Below are 23,905 nucleotides of genomic sequence, written 5' to 3'. Positions count from 1 at the left end.
AAGCAGTTGGTAATTGATAAACATTGTAAACTTCTTTACATATGCAAATGAAAACACAAATTTCTATGTGATATGAAACAAAAATATTACATTAACAACTTATGTGAAGATGACATGTGGAACAAACCAAAACACCTTTGGCAACATGTGGGCGTGCATTATACTGCAACGGAATGATATTATCCATCAACATTGTTCCATGCTCCATTCTGCATTAATTGTGGTGTCATGTTCCAGATAGTTAATGAGCAATGGGCCCTCTTAGTCCAAGCAGTAGGTCGTCATGAGTATCAGAGCTGGCGTGCCTGTTTGATTATGCTGCAGAAGTTTCACTGGGAATCCCTTACACATCCTCCATACAGTCCTGATCCCTCCCCATGCAGTTTCCATATTTTTGGAGCCCTGAAGTAAGACACTTGTTGCCATTCATTTGTTTTGGATGAAGAGATGCAAGCCTAGGTACAATCATGGTTCCATAGGCAACTACAATCACTCCATGAAGGCACTGATTGCCTCATCTCATGATACAATAAATGTGTTAACAGTTGTGATGATTACTTTTGAACTAGTAAACAGGTTACTTTTCCCCCCTCTATCTGTTTTTCATTTGACAGCCCCCTTATACACTGCAAATAGTTAAAAGGTTTACGTAATATCCTTCACTCAAATGGCTATTCATGCAGAATGGGTGTCTCTACATGTAGTACAAGCTGCCTGTACAGAGTAACAATTCTTAAAGCAAATTATAACACAGCATAAACAACGCGGTAAGAGTCTTGTGAAAGTTATAGTCACATGATGACTGAACCACATGACGACTGAACCCTATGAAATGTTCATCAGTATACGTGTGTGTGTGCTGTAGCATAATCTGAGCTGATTTTGACTTTTTAAAAGGAACATTTTGAATAGCATTTATGCATATACCAAATGAATTACCTGAAGTTTATAATTTGCAAATAGTGAAAATTATTTTGGCACTAAATTTATACACTATCTGATCAAAATTTTCCAGACACCTGTTAGTGGGCATTAATATGGAGTGTACCCCCCCCCCTTCATTTTTATTATAGCCTGAACTCTACTGACACTATCAATAACGTGTCTGTATGTCTGTAGAGGAATGGCAGCCTATTCTTCCTCAAGAACCGAAACCAGAGATGGCAATGATGTTGACCACTGAAGTTTGGGGCAAAGTTGATACACTAAACCATAAAAGTAATCCACTGGGTTGAAGTCAGAACTCTGGGCAAGCAAGTCCAGTTTAGGAATGTTATTTTCCACAAACTATTGTCTCACAGGTGCCACTTTATGACAGGGTGCATTGTCATAGTGATACAGTCAGTCATTGTCTTCAAACTGTTCTGCTACATTATACAGTACATATCGCTGTAAAATGTGTTTATATCCTTCCACATTTAGTGTTTTCTCAAGCACAGTAAGGGAATCACGTCCTAACCATGAAAAACACTGCCATGTCATAACACCACCACCTCCATAATTCACTGTTGGCACTACACATGATGACAGGTAAAGTCCTCCATGCATTCACCAAACTCAAACCTTTCCATTGGATTGCCAGAGGGTATAACATGATTCATCACTTCACGTAACTCATTTCGTCATCCATTGACTGGTGGTATCTCTTTACACCACTTCAAGTTTCATGTAGCATCAACTACAGATATGTGTGGCTTATAAGGAGCTACTAGACTGTTGTATGTGCAGTCATTGTGCTAGCTGGAGTGCTGGTAACCCTTTTTTTAACTAAGGTATAACATTTTGATCATTACATGCAATTTTTTGGAGCCATCAATGGTCGACGGTCCCTGTCAGTCAGTACACAAGGTCTGCTTGACCTTGGTTTGGCTGTGTCGTGTTGCTTCATGTTTCCACTTCAGTCACATCACAGTTGACTTTGGCAGCTTTAGAATGGTTTAAATGCCCCTTATGGATCTGTTACTCAAGTGACATCCAATGATTGGCCCACATTCAAAGTCACTGAGCTCTCCTGACCACTGTTACTGCTTCTCTACTGACAACACAATACATTCTACCTCCTCTTATACTAGCAGGCCAACCTCTCATGATGTCTAATGGTTGAATCTGTATTACATAGAGGTGTCCAGAAATGTTTCATCATTATACTATGCTATACTTTGAATTCACAAATGATCATACAGCACACTACGGTATGATTAAAATTACTTGTCAGTTGACGTCTGTCACTTGCCACTACAGTGCTTCCAGATTCACTGCCAGCTACCATTAGGGGTGACACAAACACTACGGGCCACACCAAAAATGGTGTTAATGCATAACATGCAGCATTGTTGGAAGCAGCCACTGTGATGGATGACAGAAATGGGAGATGCTCTGTCGACAGCTGATAGTATGTGACCAATGACTGAACTGCGCGAGGCAATGGGTTTTGAAGTACTGAATACTACTGTCATAACCTTACCACAACCTGGTGATGTGCAATGTATCCAAGAAAACAACAATCAACAATCTGCAGAAGAACTGAAATCACGATCACTTTGTTAACAGCATTTAAGGATAACCTCTATGAGCATGAGCAACATAAAAAATATAATTATGTTTATGTTTGCATAGCCATCTTCTGCAGCAAAACTCATGTTTTAGCGGTAAAAACAAACTGTAATTTCTCTCTGTCATTGGTTATTCGAAACTATCCTCACACTGGCAACACAGGATCCTGTGTTACCAATTTATGAACAGTCTTGGTTGGACCTTGGTTGCAGATTATAGGCGACATAAGCAGATCCCAAATAAAAAAGAACGAAAGGAAGAAAAATAAGAACAAATAAAAGAAGTCACAACTATGATGAAAATGAAATGGCAAAGTATTGGTGGGGGGGGGGGGGGGGGGGGCAATTAAACCAGTTAGCCGCATAAAAAAAAATGATAAAGTCTTTTGATGAGATTTAGAAAAATAAAAAGTTCCCTGCATTTGGCGAGATTCGAACCTTCGACCTTTTATATGTGACGTTTATGCGCTAACGACTATGCTATGAACTGCAAAAGGCGGTTATACTCAGGACTCTGGCGTCTGAGTCACAAAGACTGAAAGCCTTAAAAATTCAACTCAACACAATGTCACGTGAAGCTTATCTTATGTAAGCCAATCTCTATGATTATAATAACTGTATATATGATGCTGAATAACTTCTTGTGTGGAAGGAGCCAGTACAGTAGTGTTTAGTTAGTGCTGTGTATGAAACGTGTATTTCATTATGATTGTTTTGTGTGTGCATGTGCGCACGAGAGAGAGAGAGAGAGAGAGGAGAGAGAGAGAGGAGAGAGAGAGAGAGAGAGTTTTTTGGTGTGGTTCGTGAATGGCTTGAGCTTCACACTGAGCGCTCCAATTCAACAAAACCAGCTACAATGCATGATATGTCTACTATCAAGTAATTTTAATCAGACTATAGACCTAACATACCAACGGAATATCAAAATTCAGAATAAGCCTACACTGTGGGAACTTCTTTTTATATTTCAATGTACAAATGTGACTTTTGCTGCGGAAATCAGATGCATAATAAATCTCTCATTTGAGCTCCACACCTGGCCACTGAATTTACAGATGTCACTAAACTGCTTGAAATAATATTTTACAGTTACCATCACTTTCTTCTGTGTGGGCCCCACAGCCTAAGTAAATTTGAAGAACAACATTTTATCACCAGACTGTGTATAAATTTTTTTTTATCCATCACATCACAATACACACAATTAAATAATTTTTGCTCAGTCCATGAAATATGTCTCGACATATGTACTAAAGATTTTGTAATGAGAAGGAATGTTGCCATTCACCATATAGCGGAGATACTGAGTCGCAAATAGCACAAACAAAACGAATGTCACAAATAAAGCTTTCGGCCCCTAATGCCTTCTTCAAAAACAGATTCTCTCTCTCTCTCTCTCTCTCTCTCTCTCTCTCTCTCTCTCTCTCTCTCTCTCTCTCTCCCCCTCCCCCCCCCCCCCCCCCCCCCCACACACACACACACACACACACACAACTGTAGCCACACGGCAAGCAGCAGCACCAGTGCATGATGGGAGTGGCAACTGGGTGGGGTTAAGGAGGAGGCTGTGGTGGGGAGGGGGAGGGAAAGTAGGGTAGGGGTGGTGGCCAGTGCAGTGCTGCTAGAGAACATGCAGGGACGAGGTGGAGAGCATGCAGGGACGAGGTGGAGAGAGGATAGGGCAGCTACGTGCAGTCAGGAGGTTAGATGGTGGGCAGGGGAGAGGTGGGGAGTGGGGGACAGCGGAGAAGAAGGGAAATAAAAAGACTGGGTGCAATGGTGGAATGAGGGCTGTATAGTGCTCGAATGGGCACAGGGAAGCTGTATGGGTGAGCATTCAGGAAAGTTGGTGATGGTGGGAAGGATCCATATGACACAGGCTGTGAAGCAGTCACTGAAATGACGGATATCATGGTTTGGCAGTGTGCTCAGCAACCGAGTGGTCCACTTGTTCCTTGGCCACAGTTTGTCGGTGGCCATTCATGCAGAGAGACAGTTTGTTGGTTGTCGTGGCCACATAGAAAGCAGCACAGTGGTTGCAGCTTAGCTAGATCAAGACTGGTTTCACAGGTAGCCCTGCCCTTGATGGGATAGGTGATGTTTGTGACCAGAGGTGGTGGTGGTGGTAGTAGCAGAGGAGGAGGAGGTATGGAGCAGGTCTTGCATCTAGGTATATTACAGGGGTATGAACCATGAGTTAAGGGGTTGGGAGCAGGGGGTTGTGTAGGGATGGATGAGTATATTGTGTAGGTTCAGTGGAAAGCGGAATACCACTGTGGGAAGGTTTGGAATCCATCAGGCGTTGGGAAAGGTAGTGTTCAATAGCAGTCAGGCCATGGGCATTAGGGATGTTAGTGTAAAGGGAGGTGGCATCAATAGTGACGAGCAGTGCACCATGTGGTAAAGGGGACAGGAACTTAGGAGAGTTGGTGGAGGAAATGGTTGGTATCTTATATAGGAGGGGTAGGTTACGGGTAATAGGTGAAGGTGGTCAGTCAACAAGAGCAGGATTCTTTCAGTGGGGGCACAGTAACTGGCCACAATTGGGTGTCCTGGTTGGTGGGGTTTATGGACTTCTGGAAGCATGCAGAAGGTGGGAGTGAGGGGAGTGCATGTGTGAGTAGAAATATGGAATCTGAGGAGAGGTTCTGGGATGAGCCTAAGGATTTAATGAGTGACTGGAGATCCTGCTGGATTTCTGGAATGGAGTCACTGTGGCAAGGTTTGCATGTGGATTTATATGACAGCTGGAGAGTCCTTCCACCAGGCAATCCTTGCGGTTCAAAACAACAGTGGAGGAGCCTTTGTCTGCAGGTAGGATTCTAGGATAGGGACCAGTTTTTAGATGGTGGATTGCAGTTCTTTCTGTGGATGTAAGGTTAGTTCGCATGTTGACGGATTTGGGGAATGATGATGAGGCAAGGTTCGAGGTTAAGAAATTCTGGAAAGTTAACAGGTGATGATTTGGGGACAGTGGGGTGGATCATGGTTGGATGGAGGAGTGAACTGAGTTAGGTAGGGTTCAACATTGGTCTTTGGTTGAGTCTGATTGGTAGGGTTGGTGGCGAAAAAGTGTTTCCACTGTAGGGACCACCGGGAGAAGGAGGCAAGGTCTATAACAAGTCCTGCATGACTGAATTTCGGAGTGGGGCAAAAGATCAGGCCTTTGGAAAGGACAGCTATTTCTGTGGGGCTAAGGAAAGGTTCATGACAGTGTTTCAGGTCTGTTCAGGTACTGGATTGTGCTGTGGGTGGGCCAGGAGTTTTGGAGGGGTAGGGTAAAGTTTTCTCCCTCCACCCTCTGTTGAACCTCCTGACTGCACATAGCTGCCCTAGCCTCTCTCCACCTCTTCCCTGTGTTCTCCCCAGCAACACTGCACTGTCTGCCACCCCCTACCCTACTATCCCTCCCCCTCCCCCTCCCTGTCCCACCTTCCTCCTTACCCCCCACCCAGTCACCACTCCCATCGGTGTACTGGTGCTGCTGCTCGCAGTGCGAAGGCCTTATGGGCCAAAAGCTTTATTTGTGACAGTGTTTTTATTGTGCCTATCTGTGACTCAGCATCTCCACTATATGGTGAAGTAGCAATTTCCCTTTTTCTAGTATTGTTACATTCCAGCCTGAATCTTCCACTGTTTGAAAAATTGTGTAATAATGTTTATATGGGACACTAATGTATTAATATACCATGTTTTTCACATAACTGTTGGGCCGGTATTACACTATATAATTCTTTGACAAAGAAATATGAATCAAATATTCATAAAATTTCTTTGAGAAAGATCTTTAAAGTGGTGCTAAAAAGAGGGTACTACAGTGTCGTCTCATTTTTCATCGAAGTTTAATATGGCGGACAACAATTTCTTATTATGCACTGCAGCTGCTTGTACCACAATTGCACTGTATGTGCATGTGGGAGAGAAGTGGCGATAAAACAAAGGGAACATATTTGGTTGAAGCCGTAGGTTTTACGTCAAGATAATAAAGCATTCAGCAAAATTTGTTAGAAGAGCGGAAAGCGGAGGACGTCAAGCAGAGGGCATTTCAGTGTTTGCTAAGTAAAGTGGATCCTCATATTACAAAGCAAAATACTCACTTGAGAAATGCTGTATGTGCAGAAGACAGAGTCACTACAATTTCATTTATTACTACAGGAGGGAATTACTCTAGCTAACAATACAGTGCTCTAATACCACAGTGGACATTAACCGAAATAATTCTAGAAATGTATGAAGTGATTTATGAAGCACTGTAGGAGGAACATCTGAAGGTAAATAAATGTTTAGTATTCTATACGGACATTAAGAACTGTTTTTATTTTGAATAATTTAACAGAATTAGTGTTCCAACTGCAAAAGTAATAAAAAGTACAAAACAGATGAAGCACTTCTGTAACTTGTGGCATCTGAAGTTCAAAAATAGATAAAGTAGAATGGATAGCTAAGAATTGATTTTATTTTAGAGTGTCCCTCCTCTTCTGTCTTTCTGAAAAGCTGCTTGGAAGCTTCTAGACGTAGAGGTAGCTGTGGTTGTGGATTTTAAGTCACCTGCAGCATATCTCACCTGCCCATCAGCACATGATTACAACAAGTATGCACTGCCCCCCCCCCCACACCCCCCTCCCCCCAAATAGGTGCAAGTTTACCAGTGCTCCATGCAGTTACGATTCACATTGTAGCAAATAGAAGGTTAACAACTTTTATGATCAAACATCATGTGAGACACTAAATTTGATCATATTTCTTTGACGAAAGGCAAGATTTGATGAAGTTTCCTATACACTATCAAATTTCTTTGACATAAATATTTGACGTATCAACTTTGACAAAAAAAAAAAAAAAAAAAAAAATACGATAGTGTAATACCAGCCTCAGTGAAAGAGAGAGAGAGATTTTTGAAATCATATCGATAGTTATAAAATTCTCGTATTTTTATTCTCTGGCTGACAGGTCAAAATTTCCCCTGCACACTGCACAGATCACAGCTTGTTGAGTGTGTGTAAACAGTGTGTTTAGTAAGAAATGTTGCAAGATTTTTTTTTATTAGTGCTTCTAGCTAGCTGTGACATTTGAATAACATGGTAACCTTTTTGTTCTCATAAGCATTTTCATGTCATGCAAATTCATATTTTAGGTGAGAATGTTTAACAACTGTTCTTTGCACAATTATGCATGGCACTCTACTTTCAAATTAATAACGATGATGTAGCCACATATGTTACTAGAGGCAAATTTTATCTTTGTGTAATGATATTCCAATTAGTTACATGATTGTGTTTAGCTGTAATTTGCTATGGCGTTTGTTATGTTCTCAACACACACATGACAATAGACAATGCCTGAACTGGTAGTGTGATAAATAATAAATTTTATACATGGCCTGGTGGAAAAATGTCTTTCTTTACATTCACTACACTGCTACAAGAACACTTAGCACTATCACCAACTGGTGCAATATCTGAAAGATAAAAATACAGACATCAAAAGAAAGTAAGAAAATCTCTATGAGAAAGCTAGCACTTCGACCCATCATCTTATACATTAGTTACGTACACAACACCTCGACGCTTCAGATAAAAGACCAATTTCCACATTACCTAGACAATTCACGGTACAACCAATTACAGACAAACAGTCACACACAAAAACAGTCATCCAGATAAACAAAAACCATCACTCTCAAACATAATTCAGCCATGCAAGAAGGCTGACAGGTAAAGCCCAGTGATGCTTCTAAAAGATAAACAGAGATACAGACGGGCGTACTGAGGGAGGAGAAATCACTACTGTCAATACTTCCTCTTCCTCACAGTGGAGTCTTGATTAACTAGTTGCACAGTTTCCGAGGCCGTACAAAACTTACAAAATGTGTTTCACTGTGTATTAGAAGTCCTGAAACTAGTGGTCTTCAAATACACAATCTGTTAATGCTCATCACAATGATTCTACATCACTTCTCAGGATTAACAGATCATAAAGTTACAGGTGAAGTTTCCACTACAGCTACAGTGTATAACAGTGTTGTTACCTGATGTCTTTCTAATAAAGCTTCAGCTCCTGTGACATCATTTGCGAGTTCATCACTGGAAACAAGGCCCATCATACTATTGATCCACGACATCAAATCACGATAGTCACTCAAGAAACGTTGGAGATCATATGAATCCAACAACTTCTCTTTGCGGCTATTAGCCTTTGCTGTGAGTTGAGTCCACTCTTCATTGATCTCTTTCTGTTTGGCATACGTCTGATCAGCTGTTTCTGGATGAGTTTGCATAAGCCTGTTTGCGGTTTCATCAAGCTGCCTGATCTGCAATGCAAGAACACAAATGGTACAGAAAATTTAGCAATAGTTTAATACTCCTGGTGACATATTACTCCCTTTAAATTTACTTCTGATCTCAATACACAGGACCACCTCAAATGATCACAACAGAGGCAATATAAACACCATAAAGTTTAAAAATGAAACCACAGGTTTTCAAAACAACACTGTAGTAATTAACCTTCTTGCAACTTCTCAATTCCACTAACAGGCAACTAGTGGACTGTACAGTGTTCCTGTACATTTCTTTCTTTCTTCTTGAGAGCACAATAGCTTCGTGAACATGGATAATGGAGTTCTAGGCAATTAATGAATCCAACTTTGGCAAGAGTGGACAAGAACGGGGACAGGGGAAAAGGGGGGGGGGGGGGGGGGGGGGGGGTGCACAGTCTATTTTCATACATTAACCTTCCATAATTTTCAAAGATAAGTTCAAAATTACAGCAGGATGGCATGGGTTTAAACATAGGGAAAAAAGTAAATAAATAAAAATCACATGGGTGGTAAGTGTAAGATTTATCATCATATATACATGTATACCACAAATTTGACCTTCTCAGAGAAAACATTACGTATATGATATAAATTAGGCTCGAAGTTGTTCCAGGTTATCCAGAAGTTCTTTGTCAGTCTGAAGTGTAAGATTTTGAGTCATACTGAGGCTATAACTAGCAGACAAACATAGATCTCACTACTGAGTCCTACATCGCATTAAATGGTGTGTGTAGAGACCATACTATGAAATTACTATTACTCATATAACAATTATAACCTTGTCTCCCAGTGCAGCCAAATCCCTCTCAAGACCTTCGTGCTTCCTCTGTAGAGCTTGCACACTTCTCAGATCTTTTCCCAAGTCTTCATTGTTTAGAGCTTCATCTTTTTCTTGAATCCAGTCTTTTGTCTCATCAACATCTCTGTGGAAACGCTGAACTTCGTGTGCAGACCCTAACTGTGTGGCCCTCTCTGATGTTAGCTGCTGCAGTGACGTCCACTTCTGATTCAAATCCTGAAACATAAATTGTTTTTCTGAAGCCTCCATAAAAATTTGTTTCAGAGGAAGAAGACCATCAAGGCGAAGAACAATGTGAAGAGAAAGACAAAAAACTTACCTCTATCTGTGTCTGTATTTTCAAGGCAGCTTCTGTCTGCCCGAGACTCATGAGCTGCATTGCTATTTCATTCATTTCTGCAAGTCTGACTTCATTTGCTTTTAGATCAGCTTGGAAATCATCAAACTTCTTTTGCATAACCTCAACTTGTTCCAGGTCTTCTCCAACATCAGCTACTTCAGCATAACTTTCCTGAAAATGAAAAGAACTATGTAAACAGATTGCTTTAAATCAGTATAACTTTAAATGCAATAATATTAAATGACAGTTTATTTTTATGAAGAAGATTACTTTAATAATGTTAGATATGTCAACTATAAAAAAATGCATAAAATTTTTATTCAGAATTTGGGCAAAATAGTTTTCAAATAAACGTTACTAGATTCAACTACATATTTTGACTGTGTTTAATACAATACCTTAAGACCAAATTAAATTTTATCAATGAATTAAACCAGGAAGCAATTAACAAATCACGAGGAATAAACCGGGTGTCCATAAAAGACTGTCCTAAGCAGTTTAGTTTAGGCTATTTTCAACACATCGCACATCAAATTGAAGGTAAACTGACCTACTTTCTCTTACAAATGTTCAAGATATGCACCTTTAGTTATACAACGCGCATCCAACAACACACAGCCAACCTAAAATCCAATTCTTTACACAATTTGGTTAACGAGTCCAGAGTAATGATAGCAATAGCCACTTCAATTCTGTGTTTTGACTCTGGCAAATCATTAGGCAGTGGTGGAATGTATGCATGGTCTTTTATAAAGCCCCAAAGAAAAACTGCATGGCAAGATGTCATGTGGACATGGAGGCCAGCAGGGAAGAGCTCTGTCATGTCGACCATTCTAACCTATCCAATCGTCTGGGACTTCCGATATTCAACCATTCTCGTACAAAGAGATACCAATGGGGTGGGGATCCATCCTCCTACCAAATAAAGTTTTCAGGTTGACTTTCAAATTGGAGAAAAACAGAGAAACAAAGCTGTGAGGACGGGACATGAGTCATGCTTTGGTAGCTCAGATGGCAGAGCACTTGCCCGCGAAAGGCGAAGTTCCCGAGTTCAAGTCTCCGTCTGGCACACAATTTTAATCTGCCAGGAAGTTTCGTATCAGCGCACACTCTGCTACAGAGTGAAAATCTCATTCTGGAGAAAAACATGTTCTTGCAACATATCCAGATAAGCCATCCCGATTGTAGTAACCTCTGTGGGAGGGGTGGGGAGGGGGCTGGTCCACACAGCAGACGTCAGGACACAGCACAGAAACATGTAATTTTTGGGGAATCTCTCGGATATTGTACAAGTTCATGAAAATGTTCTGCCTCCCCCCCCCCCCCCCCCCCCTCCCGCGATTTACGCATTACGAAAAAATGTTTGTGGAGAAAATATGATGCTGGCGTAATGTTAGCCATCCAGTAATGTTTACAAATATTAAGTGGTTAAGTTTCTCGACGCCAGCACACACTACTCAGCACATTTGAATAGGTGAATGAGTAAAAGTTGTAACAATTCGTGCCGTATCTTTTGCCGCTGCCAAGCTCCACTTTGTGTGGTGGCTGATGGGAGTAACTAGGTTTGTTCGAATGTAAATATCATGACCAATCACAACCATTTCCAAACTGTCTCCACTGCGCAAATGGCATTTCGTGATTGTTGTGATCATCATGACATCTTTGTCGAAACATATTTAGCGTGTTTCAGTGAATGGCCACATGAAGTGCTAGCTGACACTATCATTCACTTAGCATTGTTCAAATGTTTTTAGTGTAAACACAGTGGCAGTTACGTATTGTGTTCATGCTGAGCAAAACGTGTTTTGAGAATTTATTCTCATTGTCACGTGCAGTATATATGTATGTATTTTTTTTATGTTACACAAACAAACAATGTGAGTGATTGTTTGCATGTGCGTGTGGTTTTCTACGTAACTGATGAGGCACAGTACCTAACAATCTCGAAAAGACGAGTACAGTGCAAGAGATGCAGAATAACACATATTCAAACACCATACAAAATACTTATTTACATATTTGCACTTGACAATGAGAAAAAATTCTCAAAACACGTTGTGCTAAGCATAAAAAAATACATAACTAGTGCAGTATTTCATTATTTAAATAATCAATGACATCTGCAGGCTTTCCAAAAACATCGATTTTTATGTTTGAAATTAAGTCAAATGTTTCCACTTCCCAGACAGTTATCAATTACAGGCACATCAGCAGTTTTTATTCCATAATAAACCTTTATTAGATAATAAAGTCCCTGACGAGTCTTTTGATGTCTGTTATGTACATATATCATACATAAAGTGCAAGGGGGTATCCTATACGTAATTTTTACAGCTTGAAACGTTATTTCCCACATTTTACATTTTCCCATGTTTTACACCATGTTTTGAAGTCCCTTGAAAAGTGTAAAAAGTGGGGTTTCACTGTATTAGCACAGTAAATATCCGTTATTGTTTATCTTTAGAGGAATTAACTGGACCATATTTTATACAACAACAACAAAATTTTGTTAATGTCAAACACTTTTTACAAGACACCTGGTGTTTACATTAGTGTTTATGAACGAAATTCAAAAACTCTTACCTTGTCTTTTATCCAAGTTGCAAGTTCTGCTGCTTCACGAACCAGCACATAAGCCTTTACAGTCTCATTGAGTTTATTTTGGCGTTCCCTAGCCAAACTCAGTAACTGATCATACTGAGCTTCAATCTGATTTTGTCTTGCTGCTATTGAATTCTTGTCTGCAAGGTTCTGCTGAGAGGCAGATAATCCTGCTTCAATCTTCTTAACATATGCAGCTGGAACAAATCCTTGACGATCATTAACTTCAACTTTCCACCAATCCTGCAATGTGCACAAAAAGAAAAAACTTTTATATCACAAATTTAAAATAAGCAGAACTATAGGAATAAAGTAAAACAATACATCACAACTCACTTTTACATCCCCCCCCCCCCCACTCTCTCTCCCCCCCCCCCTCCCCCCCTTTTTCATTAAATGGAAGACTATGCCAATAAATTGTGTTTGTAATTTTTTCTTATGTCCAAACACAACATTAGGCAATTAGCTGATTTTACACTAAGCAGCTACCTGCAGATTTAAACCTTTACCTAAAAACAATATACAGGGTGGTCAATAGTGACTGGGCCAATATCTCACGAAATAAGCATAAAATGAAAAAACTACAAAGAACAAAACTCGTCTAGCTTGAAGGGGGAAACCAGATGGCACTATGGTTGGCCCGCTAGATGGCACTGCCATAGGTCAAACGGATATCAGCTGCGTTTTTTTAAATAGGAACCCCCATCTTTTATTACATATTCGTGTAGTACATAAAGAAATATGAATGTTTTAGTTGGACCACTTTTATGGCTTTGTGATAGATGGCGCTGTAATAGTCAACGTATAAGCTCGTGGTATCACGTAACGTTCTGCCAGTGCGGACAGTATTTGCTTCGTGATACATTACCCATGTTAAAATGGATCGTTTACCAATTGCAGAAAAGGTCGATATCGTGTTGATGTATGGCTATTGTGATCAAAATAGCCAACGGGCATGTGCTATGTGTGCTGCTCGGTATCCTGGAAGACATCATCCAAGTGTCCTGACCGTTCGCCGGATAGTTAAGTTATTTAAGGAAACAGAAAGTGTTCAGCCACATGTGAAACATCAACCACGACCTGCAAGAAATGATGATGCCCAAGTAGGTGTTTTAGCTGCTGTCGCGGCTAATCCACACATCAGTAGCAGACAAATTGCGCAAGAATCGGGAATCTCAAAAACGTCGGTGTTGATAATGTTACATTAACATCGATAGCACCTGTACCATATTTCTATGCACCAGGAATTGCATGGTGACGACTTTGAATGTCGTGTACAGTTCTGCCACTGGGCACAAGAGAAATTACGGGACGATGACAGATTTTTTGCACGTGTCCTATTTAGCGACGAAGCGTCATTCACAAACAGCAGTAACGTAAACCAGCGTAATATGCACTATTGGGCAATGGAAAATCCACAATGGCTGTGATAAGTGGAAAATCAGCGACCTTGGTGGGCATTATGGGAGGAAGGATAATTGTCCCCCATTTTATCGATGGCAATCTAAATGGTGCAATGTATGCTGATTTCCTACGTAATGTTCTACCAATGTTACTACAAGATGTTTCACTGCATGACAGACTGGTGATGTACTTCCAACATGATGGATGTGTGGCACATAGCTTGCGTGCGGTTGAAGCGGTACTGAACAGCATATTTCATGACAGGTGGATTGGTCATCAAAGCACCATACCATGGTCCACACGTTCACCAGATCTGACATCCCTGGATTTCTTTCTGCGGGGAAAGTTGAAGGAGATTTGCTATCGTGATCCACCGACAACACCTGACAACATGCGTCAGCGCATTGTCAATGCATGTGCGAACATTACGGAAGGCAAACTACTCACTGCTGAGAGGAATGTCATTACACATATTGCCAAATGCATTGAGGTTGACAGACATCATTTTGAGCATTTATTGCATTAATGTGGTATTTACAGGTAATTACGCTGTACAGCATGCGTTCTCAGAAATGATAAGTTCACAAAGGTACATGTATCACATTGGAACAACCGAAATAAAATGTTCAAACGTACCTATGCTCTGTATTTTAATTTAAAAAAACCTACCTGTTACCAACTGTTCGTCTAAAATTGTGAGCCATATGTTTGTGACTATTACAGCACCATCTACCACAAAGCGAAGATAGTGGTCCAACTAAAACATTCATATTTCTTTACGTACTACACGAATATGTAATAAAAAATGGGGGTTCCTACTTAGGAAATGCATCTGATATCTATTTGACCTATGACAGTGCCATCTAGCAGGTCAACTATAGCACATCTGGTTTCCTCCTTCAAGCTAGACAAGTTTCGTTCTTTGTAGTTTTCTCATTCGATGCTTATTTCGTGAGATATTTGGCCTGGTCAATATCAATGGACCACCCTTTATACATCACAACGTTAAAGTATGAAATTGTATATACACATTACCATGAGAATAATTCCGCATACTTAAATTACTTTTAAGAACATGTATCGTGTTACAAAACTCTTCCACTATTTCATACATAATTCAGAAAAAAAGGAGCTAGAAGAACAACAACAGTGAGAAAGATTTTTTTTAATGTTTCAATAAAAGGAGCTTTTCATTTTCTATGGTAATCATTTTAACAGAAGTTGAATGTAAATTTCCTAATCATGTGTGAGGACTGGGAAGATTTCAACTTAGTATTTACAGGCTATGAGACTCGGCAATTAAGGCGGATGGTGGAGACAGGGATTTGGGTTATACTGTCCTAAATGCTTCATCCGAAACTTACCATTAGTAGTTATTTCGAGAATCGATCTGTGAGGGTACGACTTAAATCTGCCGATTACAAACAAACCACAACTTTTCAATTCAGTTAATGTAGAACAGGGAAATTGTGATTCTAAGGCCATTATAGCATCATTGAGTGTGGGTGCTAGTAGGAATGTTAAGAAAGGGAAGAAGGTATTTCTAATCTCCAAGCTCGAAAACTGAGTATAAATTGATCAAATTCTAGAGTACACTATGCCTTAGGCAGATTATGTGTAGAATAAAGATGTGAGGGACGGAAAAGACCTATCTGGAAGCTGCTCCAACATCAAATAGAGCCTCCTAATCAACAGATACTTAAACACAGTTAAAATCCTTTAGACAAATGAAAACTGAACAAAGCAAAGGAGAAAGATATGTGGAATGTTCAATGAATTAGAAACGAAACTTCTATCTACCAATCCTATAAAAAATTACTAATAAATTTTGGTTTTACATTAAGGTACTCAGTGATGATACAGACACAGCGACCGAGAACAACAGAGGGAAGGGTGGAAAACTAAATTCTATCGTCTAAAATTAAGTACCAAGGAACTGTTTATGGAGTGATTTAAAGAGGAAAAACCACATAAAACTAATCGCACATGAAACTAATCACTGTACACACAGAAGGTGCCAGACAGACTGACACACTGGAAGAATCCTCAGGCTGTATAGTCCAACGACATGAGCAGTGCTTTTCAATGTGGGACCCCTACCAGGAAAGATCGATACAGGAAAGAGAGAAGTCAGAGTAGCAGATTTTGTCATGGGTTTGTTTAGAAAGTGCAAAAGCAACATAGAGAAGCTCATCTGACGCCAACAGCAGATGCTACGAGAGACATATTGTGCATCACAGTGTGTTTACTGTGAAACGTATGAGAGAGTATGTTTGCAGTAGAGCCAATGAATATTTTTCTACTTTCTAAACATGAGGTGTGATCATAAAGTAACTGGAATTTTTTTAACTTCACAGTGTTTATACATCCAACTCTTAAATTTTTTTTTTGTGCACATGTTTCTGATATAATTTTCCATTTTCAGCTGTTTTGACATTTAATTTACCACTGACAGTCAAAAAGGTTAGATGTGTTTCTGAGTGCTCTCTGAATTTTTTCGTCTGAGAATAATGGATCCAAGAATTTGCAGTAAATTTGGCTTCAAAAATGAAATAAAGTGCAGCACCACATTTGAAATTTTGACTGTGGCTTTTAGTGATTCTACTATGAGTAAGACAAGGGCTTACGAGTGGTCAAGAAGACGTTTAAGACAACGACCAACCTGGACTCCCCAGCACATCAGTTACTGATGACAATATCGAAGCAGCAAAGAAAATCGTTCTGGAAAAATCGCCAAATCAACTTCAGAGATGTTGCTGCTGATATTGGCATATCCTCTGGCTCATGTCAAGCAATTTTTTCATATGTTTTAGGCACAAAAAATGTAATAGCAGAGTGCGTTCAAAAATTGTCGAATTTCAACCAAAAACGACATTGCGTGGATATCATTCAAATTGCTGAATGAAGTTAAGAACGACCCAGAACGTCTAACGAAGGTTGTAACAGGTGACAAAATGTGGGTATTCAGGTAGGATATCAAAACCAGTGCCCAATCGTCCAATGGAAACTGCCTGAAGAGCCAAGACTGAAAATAATTCGGTCAGTTCAATCACATGTGAAGCTTCTTCTCACTGTTTTCTTTGATTAGAATGGGATAGTGCATTACGAGTCCCGGTCATATGGTCATTAAGAAATGCTACCTGGAAGTTACATGCCATTTGCGTGAAGCAATCCAAAGAAAACAACCAGAACTGTGGCACAATATCACTTGCGGAAATTGCATCATGATCATGTTCCCACTCGCACCTCAATGCTTATTCATGATTTTTTGGCCAAAAAGTAAAACCTTTATCTTGCTTCATCCACTGTATTCGCTGGATTTGGGCCCCTATTCTATTCCCGAGGCTGAACAGAACCATGGGAGCACACTGTTTTGCCACTACTGATGAAATAAAAACAAATCACTAAAGGTGCTGATCACAATAATGAAAAATGAGTTCAAAAAGTGCTTCCAAGATTGGAAAAAGCCCTGGCACAAGTGCTTTATATCTGAGGGGAATTACTCTGAAGGAGACAAAGTAGTAGTTGATTATCAATAAATAAAGATTCTTTAAGGAAAACAAACATTCCCATTACTTTTTTTCACACCTTGTATATCTTAAAAGACCGTGAAGTAAAATCAGAGATTCAAGTTTATATAGAGGTTTACTAACAGTCCTCCTTCACATGCACCATTTATTGTGAATGCAGTGGGGAAAAGACTGGTACCTTAAATTCCTACAAAACAAACTTAACACGATTTCTGGAGAAAATGCACTACTTTTAAAACAGTCAGTACTTTGATCACTCATATCGTTTGTGTCCTCTTTCCAGACACAGGAGACATATTAACAATTTTATACTCATTCACAATTCTTCGGCCCATGTTTGTCATGTCATGTACTAACATATAAAAACAACTCTCAAATTTAAGGACATGTTGGTACTTGTGAATCATTGCTGTCATATCAACTGGTTTAATGCCTTAAAACATTTGTCAGAAAATCGATAACTAAAAAGGAATAAACAAACCTTGTTGTTTGAATTCAGAAGAGTGAGAACATCACCCTTCTTCATGGAAACCTCACGGGGTGATTTTTCTGTATAATCATACAGTGCCATAACACATTCTTTCCCAGAGACATCAATTACAGGTGTTTCTTGTTGCTGTAATCAAAATTTGTTCACTTCAGTTATGTTGGCAGACTAAGAAAAATCAAAATATTACATAACTATCAAAACATGAGATTAGGAATTACAAGTGACAACTTCACTGGATCTATGTGACTAATTCGTAAGTCTGTTTTTTATACGGGTTAATTTTGAATCACATGCAAAGAAACTTCCGAATAGAAGTAGCTATGAATATCATGACAAGGTACCAAAAATGTGCTGGGATTTATATTGCATTCTTTTTGGAATCTTGTTACATTCTCTCAGATCATCAAATGTATCCACTGTCAGTTACACAGTGTATGAATGATTTAGAACTAAACCAGAAGGTGTTAAATATGCTGCATAAACAAATTTCTCTTGCAGCTAGTGTGGTTCATTTTGAAGTTTATTGTTCATGTGAAAGTGTTTCTGTAAGTTGAATCTTTGGTTAGAACATTGAATTTTGTACCTTATATTGAGATTCTTTGGACATATACTTGATACTGTATACTGGACTCAGGTGGTTAAGCACAATAAAATTCAGTAATGAATGATACTACAGTTATGTTCATTTTGATGCATGTTGTAAAATGTCAGTGAACTATAACATCTACTTTAAAAGGTTATATAAAATATGCTAGATGCTAATCATACAAATTAATTATGAAATCAACAGGCACATCCATAATGCATTTTTGTAAATGAACAAAACTGAAAGCAATTTAGATTTTATGAATTTGATTTGAAGCCTATTAAGATACAACTTTACAGTATATGTTTTGTTTAACAAGTCATTTTGCCATTTCAAAAGACAGCTGACAAGCATTGAAATGCAACATAAAGATATGCCTATGAACTTGTAGAAATATACTTCAGCTAATACAGACCCTGCACGATTGTGCTTGCTCACGGAGACTTAAAATTGTGTTTCCAAAAGCTTCCAAATCAGAAACAAGTGCCTCGTGCTTTTTGAGAAGAGCCTCACTCGAATCTTCATCCTTTCCATAGTCAGTATTACACACAATTGGTTCCTTCTCTTTCATCCATGATTCTGCTTCATTTGCATCTGCAAAGTACTGATGTGCTTGAAGTGAATCTTCCAGATCTTGTTTCCTCTGAAAATTAAGCAAATAGATATTTGCAAATTAATGGCAATTCTATTTCGGAACATAGAAGAATTTTTCTATTCATGTTTTAGAAATGTCCATGTATAGTACAGTCAAATATAAACTGTCTGCTTTACCTGCAGAGCTTTATCTTTTAGTTGTGTCCAGTGATCATTTAGCGTCGCAACCCTCTGTTTTATTTCATCACTTGCAAAGTGTCCCTCATCCAGCATTTGCTGACCTGACTGATACACAGCAGTTATACGATTTTCATGATTATTAATTTCTGCTAAGACAGCCTGATGTTTCTTGATAAGATTCTGCACACCAATAAGATCACGCCCTAAAAAAAAAATAAAAAAAAAATAAATAAATAAATAAAATAAAAATAATAAAATAAAATATATATATAGTCTCTGTGATTTGTTAACATAAAAAGGCATAGTTGATATTGTCACATAGAAGAAGGTGTAATTAGCTGAATGACAAACACTAACTTTGCTTAACGAAGGTTAGTTCAATACTTGCACATACAAGAGCGTGGAGCGAACCGCCTTCGGCCAGAACACATGCAGTATATATACAGCTACAGAACATTCCAGTACAATGATTTCTTGACATTTGTCGATACTTCTAGAATGTCCTAAAACCGAATATAGAAATTAAAATTGTACAGTCTAGGTTATTTTAAACTCATGACCCTCCATGCAACAGTTTAGTGTCACAACCACTACACCACAGTGCTACTCAGCTTCTTCTGCGACAGTATGAATGCAATGAGGTGAGTATTAATACTGTCTTGTGTGTATCATTCAAATATCTTTTTGCATTAACATTTGTAAGGTTGAAAACAATAGTTTGAACAAGTATAAGACCGATAACCACAAGTAACAGTAAATACAAGTAGAGTTGTGTGTTGTAAAATGAGACATTCAATTGCAGTAATCAGTTAAGAGAAATAAGATTTATCAGAAACCTGACAGATACCATATGTAGCAGATAACTTTTTTACCAATGTAATACCTGTTATCATCCTCCCATGGCCTAATATATAACTTATTACAATTTGACTCAACTATTAATCAAATTGCACGCATAAGGAGTATCGTCCCAGTTGTGTGACTGGATTCGTGATTTCCTCTCAGAGAGGTCCCAGTTCGTAGTGATAGACGGTAAATCATCGAGTAACAGAAGTGATATCTGGCGTTCTGCAAGGTAGTGTCATAGGCCCTCTGCCGTTCCTGATTTACATAAATGATCTAGGTGATAATCTGAGAGCCCCCTCAGATTGTTTGCAGATGATGCTGTAATTTACTGTCTAGTAAAATCATCAGACGATAAATTCCAATTACAAAATGAGTTAGAGAGAATTTCTGTACGGTGTGAAAAGTGGCAATTGGCACTAAACAAAGAAAAGTGCGAGGTCATCCACATGGGTACTAAAAGAAATCTGATAAATGTTGGGTATATGATAAATCGCACAAATCTAAGGGCTGTCAATTCCACTAAATACCTAGGAATTACAATTATGAGCAACTTAAATTGGAAAGACCACATAGATAATATTATGGGGAAGGTGGAACGAAGACTGTGCTTTGTTGTCAGAACACTCAGATGATACGCAAGTTGGGGTGGGAGTCACTGAAACAAAGGCGATTTTCTTTGTGGCAAGATCTATTTATGAAATTTCAATCACCAACTTTCTCTTCCGAATGCGAAAATATTTTGTTGGCACCCACCTATGTAGGGAGAAATGATCATCATGATAAAATAAGAAAAATCAGAGGTTGAACAGAAAGATTTAGGTGTTCCTTTTTCCCCCACACGCCATTCGAGAGTGGGATGGTAGAGTAGTAGTATGATAATGGTTTGATAAACCCTCTGCCAGGCACTTAAGTGTGAATTGCAGAGTAACCATGTAGATGTAGATGAACACCGATGTTTCCAAACTTTAATCTATACTGAGTTGAAAAATGTACACTGGTTTCTGGATCAATGGTGGAAGAGAGAGATAAAGTATTGTGAAGAAATTTTATTGTCAATACTAATTTTTAAAAAAGTAAGTCTGTTCTAAATACAGGTATATATTTCAACAATTAAGAGAGAAAAATTCATATAGCCACTGCTCTTCCATGTTTAACAATTAAAGACTCATTTCTCATTATACAAGCTCGACAAATAACAATTACGATGCAAAGAAGGACACTGCTAGTTATAGCCAGGAGAAGGTAGTGAAAAATGCGTGGCACATGCTGAACTGAAGACTGAAACAACTAATTTTCCTACTTTGTAAATTCTTCCATGAGGGAAGAGTGGGGAGGATCAATGAAAAGGTAGAGTTAGAAGGTATGAGGAAATTACACACATACTTCATTAAAGATAGATAAAACTTTTCTGAAATTATGATGAAGCCTTCTGAAGATTCTCTGGATCAGCAATAGTATTCTCTGGTCATTTGAGAATCATATAGGAAATCCTTTCTTGACATTAACTAAATCCGATGAGTTGCCTACTTTATACATACTTTCTCGGCACAGCGAGAGGGAGGGAAGGAAATATTGCCATTAACTGACACTGAGTATAACTCAGTACCACATGCACATGTGATCTCTGTTGAATTTGACTGAACTGAAATGAAACATGAAAATGTGACAATTATAGTGTATACAACATGCCAAAAATGAAAACTACTTTAATTTTTTTATTATTTTGTGAAACCACCTTATATCAGAGTGTTAACACACACATCATGCCCAATGTACAATTTGCATTAGCTTCAACAGCAAGTGTCAACTAGAGCAAAACACTTTTGATATTCATAGCCTGCATCATTATAATCATAAAGATTTTATTCAGATATGCACTTTGTTCCACAGAAGGTTTTTTTTTAAAATAATTTTTCTGTGCTCTCAATCCTTATTTAAGACCTAATTTTGCCATATGCAGTGCAACTGGTATTGCTGCGAGTGAACTGTTGCAACAGTTGGGGTGGTGTTTGTGGTAGTAGTAGTTGTTGTTGAACAAGCAGCAATAGTCCTAGTAATTAGCCAGTACCTGTTAAATAATGCCATACACACATTTAATTTCAGAGGGAGGGCATTCCACACTAATACAGCTACTATAATGCACCACCTGTAATACTTCAGTTACAATAACATTTTATGTACACTCTTAACTTTCATTACAGAAACAGGGTTCTGCAAAACTACTGCACATATTTAAAAACTTAGGAAGTCCTTTTCAAAACTAAGTGACAGTCACAAAATATACTAAAAACTGTTAACCTCTGTTTGTAGATGCAGCTACTGGTTCCTTCTCTCTTATCCATGCTTCCTCATCTTCGATATCACGGAAAAGTTGCTGCACTTGCAGTGAATCAAGCAGGCGTTGCTTGCGGATGTTCATTGGACGTTGCAATGCAGAGTATCGTTCAGTAAGTGCAAGCTGTAATGCATAAACATTATCATTGAATCTTACACAGCACACAAGAAAACTACAAAATGTATCAGTGTGATATACTGTGTATTTATTGAATATCACAATACAGCATATGTTATAACTTCCACAGAGGATTTTGAAAACTTTTCTAAAACAAGTATCAGCAGCAGAAACACAATCAACATCAACAAGTATGACCACCATTTTCCAGCAAAAGCAACATAAATTTATAAAGATTTCAAATGCATCAACCTAAGGACTGTGATAGAAGTGGCACATCAACACAATTGTTTTAGCTCTCCATAACAACATGGAACAGCAAGAACTGTAAATACAAAATAGAAAGAAGGCAACTGGTGTACAATTGAAAACAACAAATAATAGAAGCAGGTAAATAATCACAAAACTGACAAATATCACAAAAACTTAAACACAGCTGTATTAAAATGCAACCAAGAAATGAGAACTGGCATGGCACAAAATGGTACCAATGCAACTAGAGAAGTAGTAAGCACAACTTTTAGTGTTTTAATATACACAAACTGAATCTCTAATGCCTTTCTTACAGCTAGACTTTTATCCGTTAACTTTGGTTTAACACTATGTGCAAATTGTGCAGTGATAGAAACTTTTGTTTTCAAAATGAATGACAAGTACTGACAAACATCTAAAATAAGGCGAGAAACAAATTCTGATTGACAATTAGCACCCATTTCATAGATGAATGTTAATAAATACCACAAAAATGTTTTTCATCCAATCTATTTTTATTAAATGGGATATCTGTGTCAGTGACACACTATCATATAACAGATCATAACATACACATAATTTACTGGAACAAATCAAAACAGAATAACTGAACACAGAGTAGTGAAATGCCAGAATGACAACAACACTGACAACAACTACAAAAATAAATACACGAACAAAAACAAAATTTGAACATCAAGGAGGAGTTGTGAAAGATAAACAAAAGTTTGTAGACATGTGTGTGTATCTGCGCTAGTAGCACCACTCACAATGAGGCTGCAAATTAGGTTTGCTTTAAATATGTGCTGTAACAGTCATGAGTGTTAGTTACCTTTGAGACTGGACATAGTGAGTTGCTGTTAGTCAATAATGTCTTTAACGTGACAAAGACACCACTATCAACATCTCACCGAGTTTGAGCGAGGTCATGTAATAAGGCTATGTGAAGCTGGATGGTCC

The 23,905-nt window shown here is 38.5% G+C and overlaps 1 protein-coding gene across 4 annotated transcripts in view; it reads right to left on the bottom strand.

Moving 5' to 3' along the window:
• LOC124556717 (spectrin alpha chain) overlaps positions 1-23,905 on the bottom strand; it is a 123,074-nt gene that overhangs the window by 41,316 nt on the left and 57,853 nt on the right. For all 4 annotated transcript variants that reach the window (XM_047130705.1, XM_047130706.1, XM_047130707.1 and 1 more), the window contains exons 16-23: positions 22,540-22,699; positions 19,393-19,598; positions 19,037-19,264; positions 18,027-18,161; positions 12,594-12,854; positions 9,990-10,181; positions 9,650-9,886; positions 8,581-8,862 (exon numbers count right to left, since the gene is read on the bottom strand). In XM_047130705.1, the coding sequence (XP_046986661.1) occupies positions 8,581-8,862; positions 9,650-9,886; positions 9,990-10,181; positions 12,594-12,854; positions 18,027-18,161; positions 19,037-19,264; positions 19,393-19,598; positions 22,540-22,699 (1,701 nt within the window). The remainder of the gene's footprint in view (positions 1-8,580; positions 8,863-9,649; positions 9,887-9,989; positions 10,182-12,593; positions 12,855-18,026; positions 18,162-19,036; positions 19,265-19,392; positions 19,599-22,539; positions 22,700-23,905) is intronic.

Source organism: Schistocerca americana, chromosome X (genome assembly GCF_021461395.2).
Source record: "Schistocerca americana isolate TAMUIC-IGC-003095 chromosome X, iqSchAmer2.1, whole genome shotgun sequence".
Taxonomy (NCBI): Eukaryota; Metazoa; Arthropoda; class Insecta; order Orthoptera; family Acrididae; genus Schistocerca; species Schistocerca americana.
The sequence above is the reverse complement of the archived record's forward strand: the minus strand, read 5'-3'. Positions and strand labels throughout refer to the sequence as shown.